Source organism: Oncorhynchus keta, chromosome 2 (genome assembly GCF_023373465.1).
Source record: "Oncorhynchus keta strain PuntledgeMale-10-30-2019 chromosome 2, Oket_V2, whole genome shotgun sequence".
NCBI lineage: Eukaryota > Metazoa > Chordata > Actinopteri > Salmoniformes > Salmonidae > Oncorhynchus > Oncorhynchus keta.
This window is the reverse complement of record NC_068422.1, coordinates 73,077,213-73,099,744: the sequence shown is the minus strand read 5'-3', so window position 1 is coordinate 73,099,744 and position 22,532 is coordinate 73,077,213. Positions and strand designations below refer to the sequence as shown.

The following is a 22,532-nucleotide window of genomic DNA, read 5'->3' as shown; positions in this document are numbered from 1 at the left end:
TCATGTAAAAGATATGAAGATATTTCACAGAAAGCTTATTTTTAATCACAAACCCACAAAGACTTGAGTTTTGGGTTGGGAGAGAGTATGGAGTGCAAATTAACAGTCTCTGTTCAGAGTAGTCTCTGTGCAGAGGCTGGGATGGGCACCCAGTTCCCAAACAGAATGGGCAGTTGGGGCTCTGCACGCTTCAGAATTTTTGGTCTTCAGTCCAAAGTAGTCTGTGAGCACTGCTGGTCCGGGGATCCTGTCTGATGTGTCTGTCCAGGGGGTAGGTGGCACGGGGTAGAGGATCTGACAGTGCTGAGGGTATGGCACATCTCTTGGGGATGGGGATGCTGAAAGCAGACAACAGGTGGCGACTGCTGGCTCTCCACACCACCTCCGCTCTCCCAGGCAGGCGTGACACTGTCTGACCCAGCCGCTGCGGTCTCCCCATCTGAGGCACTGCGCCCCGGGCCGGCCTCCTCCCTCCGGAGTTGGCTGGTGACCCTAGGGTGTCTGGACTGGGAGACCTTCACGGGTGGTAGGATGTTGAAGCTGTTGATGATCAGCGTCATGGGACACTCTGAGGCTGAGTGGTCGTGACCCTGGTAGGGGGTAGAGACCAGCAGTGAGTCACTGATCTCACACACCCAGCTTTGTCTTCCACCATCTTGTCTTGGAGTGTCAATTGCTGTGTGGCTTTCTGAAGGTACCTGAAGGACTCTGGTGGGGACTCCTCTGAAGAGATGTTAGAGGTTTGACTGTGGAGTCTGTTCAAGAAGTCTCCCAGGGTTGTGGACGGGGGTTCTCCCATGGGTCCAGGGTGGAGTCCCAGAAGGACTCAGGGGAGTGGGTTATGCTGGACTCAGAGTCAAGGGGAACCGAGAACTTCACAAGGTCCACACACAGGTGGCAGTGGTGGTCTGTGTCTCCAGTCTTGACCCTCTTTCCTCTCCTCTGGGTCTGAACCAGGCAGCCAAGTGGAGTAGTTCTGCCCCAGCCCCGGATCTGTCTCAACAACGAACACAACAGCATTAAGGGAAACGTAATTACATTTTAATCAGTGTATTGCAACTTAGAGAAAATTAGGTTTGACCTTTTAAGATTATTTCTGAGATTGAATGTAGTTATAAACAGTGAATAAACATACTGACACTTTCACTTTGTCTTAACTCACATGTAATTGGAGTGTGTATCTGGTGCCTAATGTGACATGGCTGGATACCATTCACAATCTAGCCAAAAAATAAAAGTGTAACCACAGTGATTACTTACAGCTTCCCCCATCTGGAGAGACAGATAAACTCAAATGGCTCCTGCTCTTTGGATGAGGTATCATCGCTGATATCCAAAAGGGCATCGACATGGCCCCTGTTGGGTAGTTGGCAGCTCTGGTCCCATCCTGTGTACTCGACTGCCACACTTCTGTCTTCAGCCACTTCTACAGGCGCCTGATCCCATTCCTTGAATTTGACCATTCTAAGATGAGCCTTTCAGGGTGAAATCTGTTGAGTGAAAAAGCATCCCTAATTCGGCACTCATCTTGTAGGCTCGTTGGTAAAAGTGGAGATACACAAACAGCAAGAAACCTATAATTAATTGTAAGCAAAACTATTTGTAAGATATCTGAAGACATGTAGCCTTTAACGTCAACTTTATGACATGTTAACTCAGTGTTAACAAACGTATTGACCCTGTTTACAAAACCTGTCCATTAAATGGATTCATAAACATTCTAGCTAGCTAGCAAGAGAACCTCACATTTCTGCCTAGCTACTAACGTTAGCAACTGAAGTAGGAAGCGTGTTCTGTTACCTGAAGCCAGAAGCAAGGCTGTAAAAGAGACAACTTACCATTAAAGGGGATCGAGTTCGACATTTTCCTCAGCAATACCATCCAAGCATTTGCTCCTTGAGGTTTTTACATTCAACTTAATAGGCAGTAACATAGAATAGTCATCAAATATTTATTACAGTTTTGCAGGAGACGCCCTCAAACAAAGTCAAAGATGTGCTTGGCCCACGAGGTGTTTGGAGAAGAGATAGAAAGTCGTTGCCGTGACAACTCCGCTACAACAGGGCGCTCAGTGACGCAGGGGAAACGAAGAGGAAAATGGGAGGAGGGGGCGTGAGAAAACAAATTGCAGTTGACAGGTATTGCTCATTTCCATGTTATCTAAGAAAATGTAACAATTTCTAGACCTGGATTTGCTTGCTTGTTACAATTCTTGATTTACAGCATGGTGTCTGTCCACTATGTTGCTATTTCATTCAATATCTATAATTAAGACTCAAATGTATGTAATCTATAGTAAACTGTCCTATACAATATGATCCAAAATAGCCTATTATAACAGTATTATAATATATATTGTATAACGTAAGGCTATAAAATAGTGGGCATGGGCCTAAGTGAATTTGATTCAGGTCAGTGCTTGACTTTGATTGAAATAGGTTCAGGTATTCATTTTAGGTGGCAGTACTGTTTATATTTAGTTATATTTAGGTGCACGAGCTGCACAACACTTTTGAGCTAATATTCTATAAAATGAGCTCGAGCAGTAGAACATTTGAGGTGCTGGTACTGAGCTCCGGTGAGCTCCTACCCAAGTCTAGCACTGATTCAGATTGGCCAATGCTTCATAGTATGGCTACAGTAGCTGTAGCACATGGGTATGTGGGAAAATCCTCAACCTGAACTGTCCCCACTTGCGCCGACTATTGACGCTTATTGACGACCGTGGTACTCGCAAGCAGTGTGACGTCCTTTACATAGGCCTACTCATTTACATTATGTAAATTATTTACAGGTATCTAGAGTATACTCTCAAAGCTAGAGTCCTTGATTGAAACAATAACAAAGTGGGCACTCACCTCTGTTTCGGTATAAAAAAAAAAAGAGAAATGAAGTTATGCGTTTTTGGCTCATGGCCAATATGAGATTGCCAAGCAGCCCATCCACATCGCTCCACCCAAACGCCACGCCCACTCACGTTTCTTCTCCATGAAGCAATCGATATAGCAGGATGAGTCGTCAGGCAAGAAATGGGACGTGCTATTTGGAACATCGTGGTCCAGCCAGGCACAAACCTGATGACTGTAATGTCATGTCTCTCACTCGGTCCCCTAGTTTTATGTGCACTGTAAGCTCAGCCACACACACATTAACTGGGCCATGCTGCTGGAAATGTCCACAGTGATACGGGAATCCCATATTTCATATTCTTTCATAATGAACGAATTTGTATGCCTGTGAATGAAATCTAAAGTGACGTTAGGAAGGCATGTCTGGTTTTTGTGGTGCGTTGTTCTAGCTGCACTTGTAGAAGCTTGGTTTATTGGTTCAGAAATGCGCAGTGTCAGAGTCTGACGTGGTACTACGGCGCCTATACGTGTGTTTATCTCTTACACCTGACGGTGTGTTTCTTTCTCAGTGCCTCTGATCACGACGACTTCGACTAAAGACCAGCGACTCTCCCGCTTTATGGAAACCGAGGCTGTGCGCTCTATCGTGGTCATGCTGCCTCCCAAGAACTGCCTCACGAGGAACTACAGCTGCATAGCTGGGTTGTTCGGGAGCTTGGCAGCAGACCCGAGACTAGAAGACGTGGAGGGGATGGAGCTGAACGGAACCAGCGAGCCCATCGAGATGCACCATGTGGTGGATGAGAGACCAAGAGGCCGGGAATCCTTCCTCAAACCCCCGCAGAGTCCGAACCTGCGCCGGAGGTGCAAGTCTCTGCCGACCCCCATAGAGAGAGCGAAGCTTGAGATCTCCCGCAGCCGGAGTCCCTGCAGCCAGAAAAAGGTCCGTTTCGCCGACTCTCTGGGTCTGGAGCTCACCTCTGTGAAGCACTTCAATGACACAGACATGCCCGATGTGCCAGAGCGCATAATGGCCACATTCGACAGGGGTCCCCTCCACCTGAACCCCTTTGACAAGTTCCCCAGGGCACCGACCACCCAGTCCATTTTTATGGAGCTGCAATTCAAGAACCCCGGGACCCTACCAGGCTTTACTGAGAAAGTGAAAGAAGTGAAAGTGTTGTTGGAGTGTGCTGAAGCCGACGAGTTCAGTCTGTCGGGCGTCGTGCGGGTTTTGAACATGGCTTTCGAGAAAAGTGTCTATTTGAGGTTCTCAATCAACAACTGGATAACCTTCATGGACAGTCTGGCATCATATGTCCCAGAATCAAGCAACGGCGTGACAGACAAATTCTCCTTTAAGATAATCACCCCAACAACGTTTCTGGAGAGCGGAGGCACATTCCAGTTTGCCATAAGATACTGCGTTGGTGGAGATGAGTATTGGGACAATAATAACGGGTTCAACTACAAAGTGCGACGCCACAGGTTTAAGATTTCTCCACCCCGTGAGTGGGAGGATGGCTGGATTCACTTCATCTAACCTGCATGCGCCCTTGGCGTTCTCACCGGCGCACTGTGTGTGTAAAGCACGCAATCTCTCAACGGGCACCGCTTCACCATAATGAAGAATAGGGCTACCATCGACTTTAGCATCTACACATTGTGTTAATGATCCAACCGCCGTGTCCAGCTGTAAACTCAGTCATTTTTTTTACATTTTTCCCCCCACCACGGTCACAATGGTTTTGTTTCATGTCATCATGTTTGACAGATTTGACTGGATTGAAAGACAAGCCCTTTATTATGTGTCCGGCGCGGGAGGTAAATCTGCTGTATGATAATTAGCCTTGGTGTTGGGAGCTTTGTAGTCCTGTGCCCTTTGGTGTGGCACAACTATACTCTTATGTAATGACACGTGCCATTGAAAACGTGCCAGGAATATACCCCATTTAAGCATCACTATCTAAAACGCAGCGATGCTCGATTCCATCCCCACCTTTGACTATTTTATTAAACATCTTGTGCGATGTCTTAACTGTCAACGACTGCTTAACAAAACGGAGGAAAATGGTTATGAAAAATTCTAAGACAGCTTCCCGCACGTCTTATCTTTGTTTATTTCCGATAGCATAGGACTGTGCTCACGTGCATCCCCCTGTGTACCCGTCATGCCGGATTTCAATCCGATTCTCTCTCATCTGAAAACTCCAGTGGATGGGACAGGCCGAGGCCCAGTCACAACAATATTCGTACTGGACCAACAAAGGAAATATCAAATTGTAATTTATCTTACCAATTCCTCATCTTTTTATCTTCTTGGATATGCCTTATAATACCCCTTATAACTAACGGGGAACGCTGCTGTGTGTTTATCCTGATCAATATTGGGTGTATTGAGTTTTATAACTATTTGAACATGAATATTTAAATGTTGTGGAAATTATTAAACCCTCTCTATAACACTGCTCAACGAGATGATGTTAGAAAAAGGAAATCATCCCACGAGCCTTGTTCGCTGGTTATAAATGCACCATCATTTTTTCTCCAGAGGATGGTAACCAATAGCAGGAGAGTAGACTGTGGGTCAGAGTGGAGCCCTACAGTCTAGCAGTAGGCTAGCCTATTAGGATGCTCTGGTATAACCCCCAAACATTTAACATAATAACATGTGGATCTTTACCACTCTCAAATGCCAAATAATGCATATGCTATATGCATTATTTTAAACTAGAGGACATGTATATTGGACCCAAAAAACTATTGTACGGAACATTTTGTTCAGGATCTTATACTAGATTTGTCTCTGCAGTGCAGTCTGTATGTGTCTAATTGTTTTCCAGCACCACTAATCACAGATCTGCCTAAACTTAATGGCATTACAGGTGATATTTTACAACATTCCTGTTGTTACACTCTTGATCTCAACCAGTCACAATAATTCACCAGGTGTCTTGTAAACAATAGTTGAGGATAGCTCTAACCCTAAGGTCCACTGCAGAGTCAGTCACCACTGCCTCACTCATACAGTATCCACATGGATATTACTCAATTTTATAACTGTTATTACGCAATGATAAACAGATACTGTTGGACTTTTGTTTCTGTTCCTTGTTGGACCTGAAATGCAACTGTTGCTGTGGAAAATGATACATTTACCTCAGATCGTTTCTAGAGTGCAGACCTGACGATCTTCCAAAAAATCCAGGTTTTTCTCCTTTTATTCAGGTTGAACAAAACAAAACATTATTTTTTTATGAAATACCAAAATAGTCAAACTCATGCCATTTTTTAAAACACACCCAGTCCAGTAAAACAGTAGCATTTCATTGTCAGTATTTTGTAAATAACTTCCACTGTGCAATGTTGTATTTTACAGTAGAACTATGGTGATGACAGCATCTGAACTACTTTTACTGATTTCAAAGTCGTAATGTTAGACTTGGCTGATGATATAGAAAAGAGCAGTGTTTGGTAGGAGCACATATCGTACAGTTGATGCTATTGCACTGGTGCTTCATGCTGAACTCATTTGTGGGCTCATTGGCATCGCATAATGCATGTGTCAAACTCCTTCCACTGAGGGCCGAGTGTCGGCGGGTTTTCACTCCACCCTTGTACTTGATTGATGAATTAACTGGTCAATAACTAATAAGGAACTCCTCTCACCTGGTTGTCTTTGACACCCCTGACATGAGGTGAGAGACCTCATTATGGATGGATGGCAAACTAAACTTAGGTTATGTAACTCAACCGCCCACATTACACAAATGGTTTGTCTTTGTGTACTGGATGTACAGCATGTTTACATTCGAGTTTGTATTTATTTGGGTTATAATTTTTGGGAGTTTTCTATGACAGGAATGCTTGGAATGAATCAATATTTCGTTTTTATTAGGACGCCTCTGAGAGATCAGCAACTTGGAGATGTATCTGTTTAGAAAATGGAGTGCATCTCTGAGACTAACAGATGTAGTTATGTAATATAGTTAGTTACTGTCTGGCTATGGTGGTCAGTAAGAAAAGCCTGTGTTTACATGAACCAGGACTTGGCAGGAGCTTGGCCAGACTATTCAACCCTTGACATTGAAAATGGAAAATGGACTACTAATGTGACCACTGAGCATGTCCAAATGACTCAAACAATTTAGAAGAGTGGTTTGGTTTCCAGAGTCCAGCGGTTGGCTCTTTCCAATATCACCATGGGAAATCCGTAGAGCCTGGTTTGAACAAAATAACCAAATTTATAGTCGCACGTCCACCATGACATTAACCGACCTCTTGGGCTGCACGATATTGGCAAAAACATCTAACAGCGATTTTTATTTTTAACAAATATGGCTATGCGATATGAAGTGTGATGAAGATCAAAATATTTGGGTGAACTGTTTGAATTATAGAAATATATTGAATTATATTAAGAAGCAAGTGGAAAGCAGCATCGTTCTTGTTTTGGAACAATTTGTTGACTCCGTTGACCAAACGGAACAACATGCAAATTTATAGTCAATCATCTAACAGCGAGGGGGAGGAACGGCGCTGTTTGAGTGACAGGGGGCGAGGCTTAGTGTGTGTGCGAAGCAGCCGCAAGAGGAGGAAAAAACGTTAACTCTAAAACCTGAAGTTACTCAAGGCTGAGATGCGTTTCAAAAATATTGCATATGATATGGTTCTTTTGCAATATGGATATTGCACATGTCAATATGTGATTTCGACGTGAATTCGATTAATTGTGCAGCCCACTCTTGAGTTGAGACATGACCATTGGTTGACAGCTGGTTGGCCTCACTATGTTCAGAAGCATGCTAGTCTGTGCAGTCAGTGAGTTCCACACACGGCAGCTGTATCTCCACAAAGACTACTGTGGTTAACAAGATGTCACGCCTTGTCAGAGATGGTTTTATCTTCTTAAGTCTGATGAAATATAATGGTTATTTTTCCTCATGTAGCTTTTGCTTATGATTTCTGTTAACTGTAAATATTCCACTCAATAAGTGTACATGTAGTACAGTATGATTTCACTCGTGAATTGTTTCAATCATTTAATCATTTCAAACATTTAACTTTGTGAATATGTCATGGAGGTAAAGATGTTTTATAGGGGAAGGATGAAAGGCTTCCAGAAACAGACAGTATGGGGTTTGTCAACACAATGTAACCACATTTTATGATCACTAGCTGATGTTTATCTGTTTTTATGTGTCGCATATTGAATGTCTTTCTGCTACCATATTATCATTAGCATTTCAAAAACAGGATTGCAAGCGGTGGATGCATACCCAACTCAGAACTACAAAGTAACTCCAAATATACATGTACAATAGCAATCCAATATAAAAACGATCTGAACAAAATAGAATTTCAGGAAATGTCCTTTAAAACTCCGATACGCCACTGAACCTTGTGCCAAAATGCGGGTGTGGTCCCAGGAATGATAGGGTTATTGTATAAGGTGTAACTAAAGATGGTTCCATTGCCTTATGTTTAAAGTTCATACGGAAATGAACACATAAGAGGTCTAAGCTGTGAAGGGATGTTATGGTAGGTTGATCAACATGTGATAATAGGTTGAGCAGTCAAATCATACTGGACAGTATGTACTGGGACTAAGCTGAGGGAATCTTTTGGCTAAAGAGTTGCATTCATGCCACTGAAGACAACATACACTTTTGAGTATCTGAAACATCTGAAAGGAGTGACTAATGATTGTAATATTGAGCTACTCAAAGTTCATAGTGCACTTTGAGTAGGAAAGTAGAAAAGCTAGGAAAAGAGGCATGATTTGGTTTGGTATGGCTCTTCCGACTTTACACGTATTCCTGTGAAATGCTACTAACCAAGATGTTCTCCATGTTTCATACACAGCTTTCTCTCTCACTGTGAAATGTTATACATCTGAAATAGTTCAAATCAAGTTCACTTTACTCATATGTGGAGTGGAGGAAGTGAATTTCCCTTGGTTTGACCTATAAGGTTATCAGTATTCTTCCTTTGAACCTATGCAAACCTTAGTACTGCAATCCATCATCTGTCTGTGTTGATGTGTCTTGGTGTCTGGCGTGTTGTTTGGCGCTAATGTTTATCACTGTATTCTAGCTGTTTGCATGCACGGCGGAAGTACCCCTGTTATTTTTATGGTGAGTTTGTAATGTAGCCTATATTTTATTAAAACAACGGTAATAAAGGCCTATGTGATGGGAAATGAAAACGTGTTGTAGTTTTCTATATGATAACTATATGGTATAGTTAAGCGATAAGACACTAGGTGGTGTGGTATATGGCCAATATACCACGGCTAGGGGCTGTTCTTAAGCACGACGCATCGAGGAGTGCCTGGACACAGCCCTTAGCCATCGTATACTGGCCATATACCACAAACCCCCAAGGTGCCTTCTTGCTATTATAAACTATTTACTGACGTAATTAGAGCTGTAAAAATACATGTTTTGTCATACCTGTGGTATACAGTCTGATATACCATGGCTGTCAGGCAATCAGCATTCAGTGCTCTAACCAACCAGTTTATAATAACCATTTACCTTAACGTTTCATTACAATAGCTTTATTAACTCAACTAGAATCAATGTCACTGTATCCTCTGAGATGACACAGGTTAAATACAAAGCTCTACAGATTCATTTCCCTGCAGGGTGTGATTTTGATTGTATTATGAGAGATCTCATTTTCTCCTCTGAATGCTCCACTGCTGTCTGTCTGCTCTGAGCCCACTGGCTCATTTATCAGACGACCGCCTAATCCACACAGGGCCTTACTCCTGTAGGCCATAACATGTCTTGCTGCGCTGCCGTGGTCAGCCACCCAGCCCCTCGCCGCAGTCATGACGAGACACATGTCCTTGTGAATTGATCAGCTCTGTTGGCATGCCCCTCAGTGTTCTCGGTGGGAGTGGGGTTCGATGGGTGTTTTTGGGGGGCAGGAGGACAGGTTGAGGGATCTCTTGTGATCAGGAGGGTTGGCTTCAGGCACAATTTTGTCTCTAACATGTAGGCTGTACAACAGAGAACAGGTACTCTTGGTGTCCTTGACTTTTTCAATTTTGATGGATGGGCATATTCTTATAATGTCTTCATTTTATATGCAAGGGCACACAGAGTTCCAGTTACAGCCATATGATATTACCATGACATTAGCTAGTCATTGATCTGTTCAATAATAGATTGCATTTAGCTCTCCATCGACTAGTTTCCTCTCAAAAAATTGATTGCTCTGTAGCACCATTCTATAGGACAGAATCTTAATGATTAAAGACTCTATAGGATGGAATCTTAATAGTGAAATACTCTATAGGGCGGAATCTTAATAGTAAAATACTCTATAGGATGGAATCTTAGTAGTGAAAGACTATAGGATGGAATCTTAATAGTGAAAGACTATAGGACAGGATCTTAATACTGAAAGACTAGGTCCAATCTTTACTGTAGTTAATACAGTAGTAATTATGCCATAAAATAAGGTACCATATCCATCCTTGATTCCCTTGACTCTGACCCAGTTAGATAGGAAGGAGGACACATTGAACTGAGGCCTCAGCCCCTGTCATTTTTGCTAATCACAAACTAATGATGAGGGTAGAGGGAGGACGCGAGAGAAGAGAGGGAGAATGGTGGTAGAAGGGGTATACACTGAGGAAACAGTCAAGCTGTCTTGGTTTTTTGCCAGACAAGAACTATACCTGTGTGTGTGTGTGTGTGTGTGTGTGTGTGTGTGTGTGTGTGTGTGTGTGTGTGTGTGTGTGTGTGTGTGTGTGTGTGTGTGTGTGTGTGTGTGTGTGTGTGTGTGTGTGTGTGTGTGTGTGTGTGTGTGTGTGTGTGTGTGTGTGTGTGTGTGTGTGTGTGTGTGTGTGTGTGCAGTCTCCTCTCTCCTAAATGTAAAGGGGCAGTTAGAAAAGCTCAGTTCTGATTCTCGATGACATCCAAGAGTGTGTGGAATGGGTGTAGAGGTCGGTTTGGGTACACAGTCCTTTTTTGAAATAGCTTAAAGAACACATGAGTCTAATTTGTCACAGGTAACCTCCAGCTCACCCCTTTGAGTTGATGTGAATAAACTGAGTTTGGAACGTTGTTTTATGGCAATCGTCCACCAAGCTAAACATTCATCACTATCACTATATGATTGATAATGTTATTATACTCCAGCCTAGCCTGCTCTGACTCAGTGTGTATCAGTCAGCAGTGTCTGGCGGACCACATCAGAACACAAGTAGTCAGAGAACCAGACAAACAGAGCAGCCAAACAGTTGGGGCTACATTGACAACCTAGATTACAGCGATGGTAGCAGACGAGTGTTTTGGAGAGTGTTTTTCCACAGTCCTGGAGGGAAGCAAAAGTCATTCTGCTACCCAAAAATGGTAAAGCTTCCTTTGCTGGTTCTAACAGCCGACCAATCAGCTTGCTGCCAGTTCTTAGCAAACTTATGGATTTTTTTGATTGACCAGATACAATGCTGTTTCTCTGAACAATTTGACTGACTTTCAGCACACTTATAGGGAAGAACACTCAACATGTTCTGCACTGACACAAATGACTAATGATTGGCTGAAAGAAATTGATAATAACAAGATTGTGGGAGCTGTACAATTAGATTTCAGTGCAGCCTTTGATATTGACCATCATGTTATTGAAAAAGCTATATCTGCCATATCATGGATAGACAGTTCTTTAATGGAAGCTTCTGATGTTAAACATGTCGAGGTGTATTCCAGAGGGGAGCTGGCTCAGGGTGGGTGACAGTGACTGCATCAGTGCTGCTCTTTGTAAGAAGTATTGATGTGCTGAAAGTAATGAAATGATCTGTTCAGCCTGTTAAATCAGCTCAAAAACCCATATATACCCACAAGAAAAGCAATCAGGCGTCTCTGCATAGTCCAAGTCCAAAACAGAGGCTGGGAGACAATACTGTATAGAGCAATGACTACGTTATTCTCTTCTACCTCAGGCTAGAAGTACAATCTATTTTTAAAAAATACAATAAAAGACATCAAGGAACAACGAGGACTGAAGAGACAAACATTATTCTTTAGCTGCAACAGCCTAAAAGTGTTTACATGGCAAAGCACTTGAATGTTTAAGATTAATAATGTATTTATCCTTTTTTAAATTAGTTGCATTCGTTAGTACGGTGGTTAGTACTGTGGCGACGTCATACGCTGGAGGGGAGGAGCAGACGTGACAGCACCCCCCCCGATGTGTGGCTCCAGCCACAGGATGACACCGACCAGGGGGATGACCCCGAGCAGCGGGTCTGTGGATGAAGGTGGAAATCACAGATGTCCAGAATGTCCTCCACTGGAACCCAATACCGCTCCTCTGGGCCATACCCCTCCCAGTCCACCAGATACTCGAGCTGACCCCCACGACATCAGGAGTCCAGTAGGATTCTGACAGCGTACCCCTCGATGTCCATGGGGGTGGAGGTGTGTCATGGAGGACGGCATCAGCTAGGGTACCAGGAACCACCGGCCTGAGAAGGAAGACATGAAAACAAGGGTGAGACACGGTAGTGACTGGGTAATTGTATCCTGCATGTCACCTCATTAACCCCCGGAGAACCTTGAACGCCTCACAAACTGGGGACTCAGTTTCTCCAGACAGGTGGAGTGGGAGGTTCATGGTAGAGAGTCGGTCGCGATACCCAGGATGGAACGCAGGGGTCTCACTGTGGTGAGTGTCTGCCTGTTCCTTCTGATGATGGACGGCCATCTACCGCAGGAGCCACTGTCTGGCCTGGGGTCCATGGGGCCAGGGCTGACTGCCAACCCAAAACACACTGGAAGGGGGGTCAACCCAGTGGAGGAGTGACATAGAGAGTTCTGGGCGTACTCTGCCCAAGGAAGGAAATGTGCCCACTCATCCTGCCGGTTCTGACAGTGACTCCTCAGGAACCTCCCTAGCTCCTGATTCATCCTCTCCACCTGCCCGTTAGATTGAGGCCGATACCCGGATGAGGTTAATCATGACCCCGAGCTTCTCCAAGAAGGCCTTCCTTACTCGGGATGTGAATTGGGGGCCACGGTCTGAGACGATGTCCTCCGGAAGGCCAAAATGCCGGAAGATCTGCTGGAAGAGTGCCTCAGCAATCTGGAGAGCAGTGGGAACACCAGGAAGAGGGTTGAATCAACATGACTTGGCACATCTATCCACTACCACCAGAATGGTGGTGAAACATTCAGAAGGGGGAAGGTAACAAAGTCAATGGATAGATGGCACCGAAGTTGCTGAGGCATGGGAAGCGGCAGGAGCTTCCCTGCTGGAGCATTCCGGGGGGGACTTGGTTTGAGCACACACGGAACAGGAGTTGACATACCTCGTAACATCCTGCACCAAGGTGGACCATCAGTATTTCTCAGTGAGGGAATGGATGGTGCGAGAATGTCCAGCGATGACAACTGTGTGTGCCCAGGTCAGCAGCCAATCCCTTATCCCTGTGGGAAAATAGATGCGCGCGGGAGGACAATTCCTGGCAAATGTCCACATCTACATCTCAAACCACTGGACCCACGACTCGGGAGCATGGGTGCCCTCTGGACAGAACCCTCTCCCGAATTGTAGATACTGGACAGTGCATCAGCCTTGATGTTCATAGAACCTGGGCAATAGGTCAGTGTGAAGTCGAACCTGGTGAAGAAGAGGGCCCATCTGGCTTTGCGCGGATTCAGTCTCATCGCTGTCTGTAAGTAATCAAAGTTCCGATGGTCGGTGAGGATGACGAATGGTTCCTTGGTGCCCTCCAGCCAGTGTCTCCAGTTCTCTAATGCCAACTTCACCGCTCCCGATCACCAAAGTCGTAATTCCTCTGCGTTGACAGTTTCTTGGAGAAGAAAACACAAGGATACCATTTTAATCGGTCCCCCGGTCTTTGTGACAAAACTGCTCCATACCCACCTCCGATGCCTCTACCTCAACCTTAAAAAGTAGCGTGGGATCTGGGTGTTTTAGCAAGGGGGCGGAGGTGAAACACCCCTTGAGGAGACAAAAGGCCTCGTCAGCTGCTGGAGACCAAACCAACCTACAAGGCTCACCCTTGAGGAGGGAGGTGAGAGGGGCGGCGACAGCGCTGAAGCTCCTGATGAAGCGGTGGTAAAAGTTGGGAAACCGTTAAGCCAAAAGGCATAACCAAGTACTCGTAGTGACCAAACATCATGCTGAACGCCGTCTTCCACTCATCCCCTCCTGGTTGCGAATTAGATTGTAGGCACTCCGCAGGGCCAGTTTGGTGAAGAACCGGGCCCCGCGGAGCTGCTCGATGGCTAACAGCACCAACGGGAGAGGGTACCGACACTTCGTGGTAATGTCATTGAGTCCACGGTAATCGATTCAAAGGCATAATCCTCCATCTTTCTTGGCTTCGAAGAAGAAACCAGCTGACGCAGGGGACGTGGACCTGCGGATGAAACCCTGTTGGAGCGCCTCTTGAATGTAGTCCTCCATGGCCTGGGTCTCAGCCACCAACAGAGAGTAGATGAGTCTGCGCAGAGTAGCACCAGAACAACAGGTAAATGGCACAGTCCCAGGGGCGATGACGAGGGAGGCAGGTAGCGCGGGTCTTGGAGAATACCTCCCGTAGATCCTGATATTTCTCCCGGATGTTGGGCAGGAGGGCAACCACAGGACTCTCAACTGACGTGGAACCACAGGGGACAGGGAAGCAGGTCCTCCGGCATTCAGGTGACCTGTTGGTGATTCTCATCCCGACCATGAGATGGTAGGGTTATGGCGCTGAAGCCAAGGTAGGCCGAGGATGATCTTATGACCTGGTGATGAAGGGGATGTTTTCTTGGTGAATGGGCTCCAAGGTGAGGAGGATGTGTGTGATGGTTCCGGATCCTAGAGGCAGACAGTCAAGACCTTGAACCGGAAAAGGAGAGGAGAGCAGGTAAGTAGAGCCAGAATCCGCTAAAGCTGTCGACACAGGGCATGAGGGCCAGTCAGCCAGAGTGATGGGTACTACAAAGAGTCTAACAGGAAGATGGAATACTCACACCTGGTCCAGGGGATGTAACATCCTGTGACTGTCCTTCTGCTCTAGTGGAGCCCAGATTCTGAAGTAACGGACACCACTGGTGCTTGTGCCCTCCCTGGCCACAGTACAGACAGAGCCCCAGCTGCGGGAAGGCATGTGAGCCCTACCTCCATGGGTTCAGGCTCTGATCCCAAACACTCGCTAAACAAGGGAGAGAAGCGATGAAGATACAGGCACTCCAGGAGGAGGATATCCAGACAGATGTCCATCGCAATGAGTGTGTCCAGGGTGAGGTTGTCATCTAGGCAGGCCATTTCCATCTGGACCTTCTCGCACAGACCTCTTCTAAATAACGTGCTGAGCGCCAGCTCATTCCATCCACTGAAAGCTGCTACTGTCCGGGAGGTAAGCGCATACTCAGCAGCCATCTGATTCCCCTGCTGGAGCTGAAGCAGAAGCTCATGATCGAAAATATATTTAATCAAAAATACATTTAAAACAGAGCCATGAACCCCTCATAAGACTCAAGCTCCTCCTATCAACCAGCCCGTTCCAATGCCTGCCCAGTCTGCAGAGAAATAACCATAGCAACCTTAGACCTCTAGGTGGTGGGGGCTCCCATTTGATGTGCGAAATAGAGGGAGCATTGACGTAGGAAGCCACAGCATTTGGATGGTGTCCCGTCATATTTCTCCGGGAGGGATAGATGGGCATCGCTGACCTGAGCGGGTTGCTGGATGGGCTGGTCTGCTGACTTGTTGGGTAGACTGGTTCTAGAATATCCTCCACTGTTGAGACATTGTAGACTACGGAGAACATCTTCCGTGGCCTTCTCCAGTTGAGCCAGCTGATCATGGTGTTGATGAAGAAAGTAACCTTGTTCATCGTTTATCTGGGAGATGTCCAGTTGTCGTGCTGCTTCCATATTTTGAGTTGGTATTCTGTAATGATGGGGTGGTGAGTCGGAAGCAGGTGATACGTTTTAATAACCAAGAACATGACACTAACATAAGGCAGAATTCTGATACACAACAACAATACCAACTGGTGGGTGAACATGGGAGAGTCACATATAAAGGGGAAGCATGATGAAGATAATGGAGTCCAGGTGTGAATCATAATGATTAACAGGTGTGTGTAATGATGAGTGCCAGGTGTGCGTAATGATGAATCCCAGGACCAATGGTTAGTACTCTGGTGACGTCGTATGCCGGAGGGGAGGAGCAGGAGCAGATGGGACATGGTCTATGTTTTGTGTGGACCTCAGGAAGAATAGCTGCTGCTTCTTCAACATCTAATGGGAATCCGAATAGACATCACAAAAAAATCACATTGAGTCAGCAGCAGGGAGTATATTAAAACTTCTTGACGCTACCAAGTGTAGGGGGATCATTTTCGTCTGCAAACACTGAATAGCATAGCGCAACAGTCAAATAATATCACTAGAAAATATTCATATTCATGAAATCACAAGTGCAATATTTTGAAACACAGCTTAGCCTTTTGTTAATCACCCTGTTGTCTCAGATTTTGAAATTATGCTTTACAGCAAAAGCAATCCAAGCATTTGTGTAAGTTTATCGATATCCCAGCATAGCATTATGTACACTTAGCATCAGGAAGCTTGGTCACGAAAATCAGAAAAGCAATCAAATTAACCGTTTACCTTTGATGATCTTCGGATGTTTTCACTCACGAGACTCCCAGTTACACAGCAAATGTTAATTTTGTTCCATAAAGATTATTTTTATACCCAAAATACCGACGTTTGTTTGTCGCGTTATGTTCAGAAATCCACAGGAAAGAGAGGTCACGACAACGCAGACGGAAATTCCAAATAGTCTTCATAATGTCCACAGAAACATGTCAAACGTTATTTATAATCATTCCTCAGGTAGTTTTTTAAATATATATTCGATAATATATCAACCGAGTGTGTATCTTTTTCCATAACAGTGGGAGGAACAATGGCCGCTTCACTCAATTGCGCACCATCTCACTCTGAGAGCCCCCACCTCTCCACTTACGCAATGTGATCCTCCACTCTCATTTTTCAAAATAAAAGCTTGAAACTATGTCTAAAGACTGTTGATACATTAGGGAAGCCACAGAAAAAGGAATCTGGTTGATATCCCTTTAAATGGAGGAGAGGCACGCATAGGAACACAGAGGTTTCAAAATAAGAGGCTCTTCCTGATTGGATTATCCTCAAGCTTTCGCCTGCAATATCAGTTCTGTTATACCCACAGACAATATTTTTACAGTTTTGGAAACTTTAGAGTGTTTTCTATCCTAATCTGTCAATTATATGCATATTCTAGCATCTTGTCCTGAGAAATAGGCCGTTTACTTTGGGAACGTTATTTTTCCAAACATATAAATCGTGCCCCCTAGCTTCAAGAGGATTTAATTAACAGAGAGCCTGCCATCCAAAATCACCCATTCACTTCATGGACATAAGGTCATGACAGATTCAAGTTCCTCTTTCAAACATCTTGGCAACAAGCTTTTTAGAGAGCTGATGTAGAACCAGAGCATGAAGTACAGTAAGGTGTCTTTCCACTATATGGATATGACAGAATGGGTTGATCCTAACCCTACCTCTAACCCTGGCAGTGTTCAGTCATGTGGTTCATCACATCAGAAGGAGATGAGATCAATATTTTTTATTTTTTTATTTAACTAGGCAGGTCAGATAAGAACAAATTCTTATTTACAACGACAGCCTACCCCGGCCAAACCCTAACGACGCTGGGCCAATTGTGTGCCACAGTGTGGGACTTCCAATCACAGCCGGTTGGGATACAGCCTGGAATCAAACCAGGGTCTGTAGTGACACCTCTAGCACTGACAAGCAGTGCCTTAGACCGCTGCACCACTTGGGAGCCCAAGGATTTCATTTAAAAAATTTAACCATTGATTGACAATATTGGTTCAATCCAATACCTCAATGTCAACATCTATCATTGTTCATTAAACATAACTAATTGAATGTGTGAATGTGCACTATTGGATTGTGTTGGTATATATATATATATATGGTATATATATATATACTGTACAGTGACTGTTGTTATTGAACCTTCAGGGTGTCCGTAGAACAAGGTTTTCCTGGGTAATCCTACAGTATGACACATTATCTAGGCCTGGCCTGTAACGTTATTGAACCTTCAGGGTGTCCGTAGAACAAGGTTATCCTGGGTAATCCTACAGTATGACACATTATCTAGGCCTGGTCTATAACGTTATTGAACCTTCAGGGTGTCCGTAGAACAAGGTTATCCTGGGTAATCCTACAGTATGACACATTATCTAGGCCTGGTCTATAACGTTACTGTATGTTGGTGCATCATGTGTGTCACATTCGTGTCACGTTCCCTTGTGCTTCCCCCCATGCCTAGTTAGGCTGTGCTTCTCCCCAAAGAGGTGAGTGACCTATGCTGGCTCACAGTTAGATGGGAAGGAGAGTGTGGAGTGGTGCTTAGGCAGGGTCATGTTGCTGGGAATCTGATTAGTTTAATCTGATTAGTTTATAGCTGCACAACAGGCCCAGCAGGTCACTTTGTATACCTTATTCCAGGTGTTTCCAATCCTGGTTCTGGTGTGTGACATGAATTTACGTTTATTTGTCATACATTTTAAAAGGTTCTTGAAATGATATAGCTTCATTTATAAAACATTACACATTGCCCTAAACCAAGATAGAACGCTCTGCGTTTTTTTATATGAGGAATGCTCAAATGTAGTACTATATCAGTCTGTGTGTGTGTGTGTGTGTGTGTGTGTGTGTGTGTGTGTGTGTGTGTGTGTGTGTGTGTGTGTGTGTGTGTGTGTGTGTGTGTGTGTGTGTGTGTGTGCGTGCGTGCGTGCGTGCGTGCGTGCGTGCGTGCGTGGGTGTATGGGTGTGTGACACATATGTGTGTGTGTGGTTGTGTGACGCATGTGTGTGTGACTTGTGTGTGTGACCGTGTGTGTATGTCCATGCTTGCATGCGTGTGCCCTCATTTATCACTCTCTCATCATGGGGCGGTAATCAGACGTAAAGTAATGTGCTGCGTGACATAACCACTGTCTTAATGTGCCCATCTGATGATTGTGCCTCCCTGCAGTGTGACGTTATCGCACCACCACAGCCTCAGTGCTATATTTAGATGCTAGGCAGTTGAATAGACAGATATGTGAAAAGATATGATCGTCAAGCTCATACATTTCATGCAACTCATAATTACGAAGGTTTTCTCAGTGTTTGTCTTGAAAGATGGTTATGCAAATGTTACTCGCAGGCCTTTACTCCTAAAACATGCAGAGCACAGATGCATGTAGAGTGGGGTCTGAAATGATTGTTACTCGCAGGCCTTTACTCCTAAAACATGCAGAGCACAGATGCATGTAGAGTGGGGTCTGAAATGATTGTTACTCGCAGGCCTTTACTGCTAAAACATGCAGAGCACAGATGCATGTAGAGTGGGGTCTGAAATCATTGTTACTCGCAGGCCTTTACTCCTAAAACATGCAGAGCACAGATGCATGTAGAGTGGGGTCTGAAATGATTGTTATTCGCAGGCCTTTACTCCTAAAACATGCAGAGCACAGATGCATGTAGAGTGGGGTCTGAAATGATTGTTACTCGCAGGCCTTTACTGCTAAAACATGCAGAGCACAGATGCATGTAGAGTGGGGTCTGAAATGATTGACACACTTGATAAAGATGAGCAAATAAACAGTATAAATTATTCAAATACTATACTAATACTAATACTAAATGCTAATGTCTATTGTGTGCAACAACAAAAAAAGGAAATTATATGAATTTATATTAATACAATTACTAATACAAATGTTTTACTCAAAAAAGGTAGGGATCAAAATTATTGACACCCCTGTTTTCAGTATCTTTCAATATCTCACCTTGCAAGGATAATGGCACTGAGCCTTTTTCTAAAATGCACCAATTTGTAAGTCGCTCTGGATAAGAGCGTCTGCTAAATGACTTAAATGTAAATGTAAATGTAAAATGTTTTATGAGTTGGAGAACACATTGGGAGGGATCTTAGACCATTCCTCCATACAGAATCCTTCCCGATCATTGATATCCTTTGTCTGCTGGACTGTCCTCTGCAATTCAAACCACAGGTTTTCAATGGATTTCAAGTCTGGAGACGAAAATGTGTATTTTGTAGCCAATTAACTATCTCTTTATGGATTTTGATGTGGGCTTGGGGTTATTGTCTTGCTGGAAGATCCACTTGGGGCTAAGTTTCAGCCTCCTGGCAGAGGCAACTAGGTTTTTGGCAAAAATGTCCTCGTACTGGGTAAAGTTCATGATGCCGTTGATCTTAACAAGGGCCCCAGCAACAGTGGAACCAAATAGCCCCATAGCATCAAAGATCCACCACCATATTATACAGTAGGTACAGGGTTATTTTCTGCTCATGCGTTCTCACCCACCACTGATGTGCGCGGCCAAAGAGCTCTATTTTCATGTCATTGAACAAATGTAAACGTCTGGAGTTTGCTAAACGGCATTGGCACTTGGATTGGATGTGGTGCTTTGCACGCAGTGCTGGGTTTGGCGTCGATTGGTAAAAAAAAATATTTCTCTGAGGAATTGTATTAGTATAAAATAATGTCGTTTTCCCCTTTTTTTTATAAGAATACAATATAGCTCAGTATTTATATGATGTATTTTATACGGTCATTTTTGCTCATCTTTAACCAGGATGTGAATACACTGTAATATGCATAGACCCGACACCCCAGCCACCTGAATAGGAGCGATTACTGCAGGAAGAGGTGTTTTTTCATCCATGTGAATGTTTAATGATCCTGCCAAGCCAGGCCCATGGCAACACATGACTCCTGGTTGAATTATTCATGCTTAGTATATATTGAGATCCCATGTTATTATGGCTGACTCAGCGCTAGCTTCAGTACCTCTGCTGCCTACAGCACCCTGGGCCAACCCTCCACAGCTAGATCTAGAGTGTACCTCTATCCCTATGCAGTCCTGGTCCTGGGGACCCAAATGGGTGCACATTTTAGTTTTTGTCCTAACACTACACACCTGATTCAAATAATCAACTTATCATCAAGCCTTAGCAACTGCATCACAAGAGACATTTGCTACCCAGTCAAGATTCACTACTGAGTCAAGATTCTTCCCACACACCAGAGGTATGTGCATGTTAGGTGGTCATGGTACACTACATGACCAAAAGTTGGAGTTGGTCCTCCCTTTCCTGCTATAACAGCCTCCACTCTTCTGGGAAGGCTTTCCAATAGGTGTTGGAACATTGCTGCGGGACTTGTTTCCATTCAGCCACAAGAGCATTAGTGAGGTCTGCCAATGATGTTGGGCAGTTAGGCCTGACTCGCAGTCGGCGTTCCAATTCATCCCAAAGGTGTTGGACCTCGCTTTGTGCATGGGGGCATTGTCTTGCTGAAACAGGAAAGGGCCTTCCCCAAACTGTTGCCTTAAAGTTGGAAGCACAGAATTGTCTAGAATGTATAACGAATGCGCTGAGAGTCGGGAAGCAAGTACAGGGAGTGAGTGTTTTAATAAATAAACAAAACAATAAACATGAAACACAAACAAGGCACCAACATGAAACAGAGTCAATAACACCAGAGGAAAGAACCAAGGGAAGTGACAGATATAGGGAAGATAAGCAAGGAGGTGATGGAGTCCAGGTGAGTGTCATGAGGAACTGGTGCGCGAGACGATGTGACAGGATAATCAGCAGCCTGATGACCTAGAGGCCGGAGAGGGAGTATATGTGAGAGAATGTCATTGAATGCTGTAGCATTAAGATTTCCCTTCATTGGAACTATGGGCCTTGCCCGAACCATGAAAAACAACCCCAGACCAGTATTCCTCCTCCACCAAACTTTACAGTTGGCACTATGCATTCTGGCAGGTAGCGTTCTCCTGGCATCTGCCAAACCCAGATTCGTCCGTCGGACTGCCAGATGGTGAAGCATGATTCATCACTCCAGAGAACACGTTTCCACTGCTCCAATGGCGGCGAGCTTTACACCACTCCAGCCGACGCTTGGCATTGCGCAAGGTGATCTTAGGCTTGTGTGTGGATGCTCGGCCATGGAAACCCAGTTCATGAAGCTCCCAACGAACAGTTCTTGTGCTGACGTTGCTTCTAGAGGCAGTTTGGAACTCTGTAGTGAGTGTTGCAACCGAGGACAGATGATTTTTGTATGCTACGCACTTCAGCACCCGGCAGTTCCGTTCTGTGAGCTTGTGTGGCCTACCACGTGGTGGCTGAGCCGTTGTTGCTTCTAGACATTTCCACTTCACAATAAAAGCACTTACAGTTGACTGGGGCAGCTCTAGCAGGGCAGAAACTTGTTGGAAGGATGGCATCCTATGATGGTGCCATGTTGAAAGTCACTGAGCACTTCAGTAATGCCATTCTACTGCAAATGTCTGTCTATGGAGATTGCATGGCAGTGTGCTCGATTTTATACACCTGTCAGCAACGGGTGTGGCTGAAATAGCCGGATCCACTCATTTGAAGGGGTGTCCACATACTTTTTTTTGTATAGTGTATGTTGGCAGTCTGCTGTTCAAGACATGATTTGGACACACACAGTTTTGTCGAGGTAATCTAATTCAGTTCGTATCATTGTGGTTATGTATGTGTCATGCAAGCTTGTCAGGCACAGTGAATAATGGTGCATATGGTAGC

General features: G+C 44.6%; 1 protein-coding gene across 1 annotated transcript; it reads left to right on the top strand.

The window, feature by feature from the left end:
* The first annotated feature begins 3,468 nt into the window (after positions 1-3,468).
* On the top strand, positions 3,469-4,392 carry LOC118362505 (protein phosphatase 1 regulatory subunit 3E-like). The gene has a single exon (XM_035742885.2). It carries the CDS (start codon positions 3,469-3,471, stop codon positions 4,390-4,392), a length of 924 nt encoding a protein of 307 aa, XP_035598778.2.
* The last annotated feature ends 18,140 nt before the right edge of the window (positions 4,393-22,532 follow it).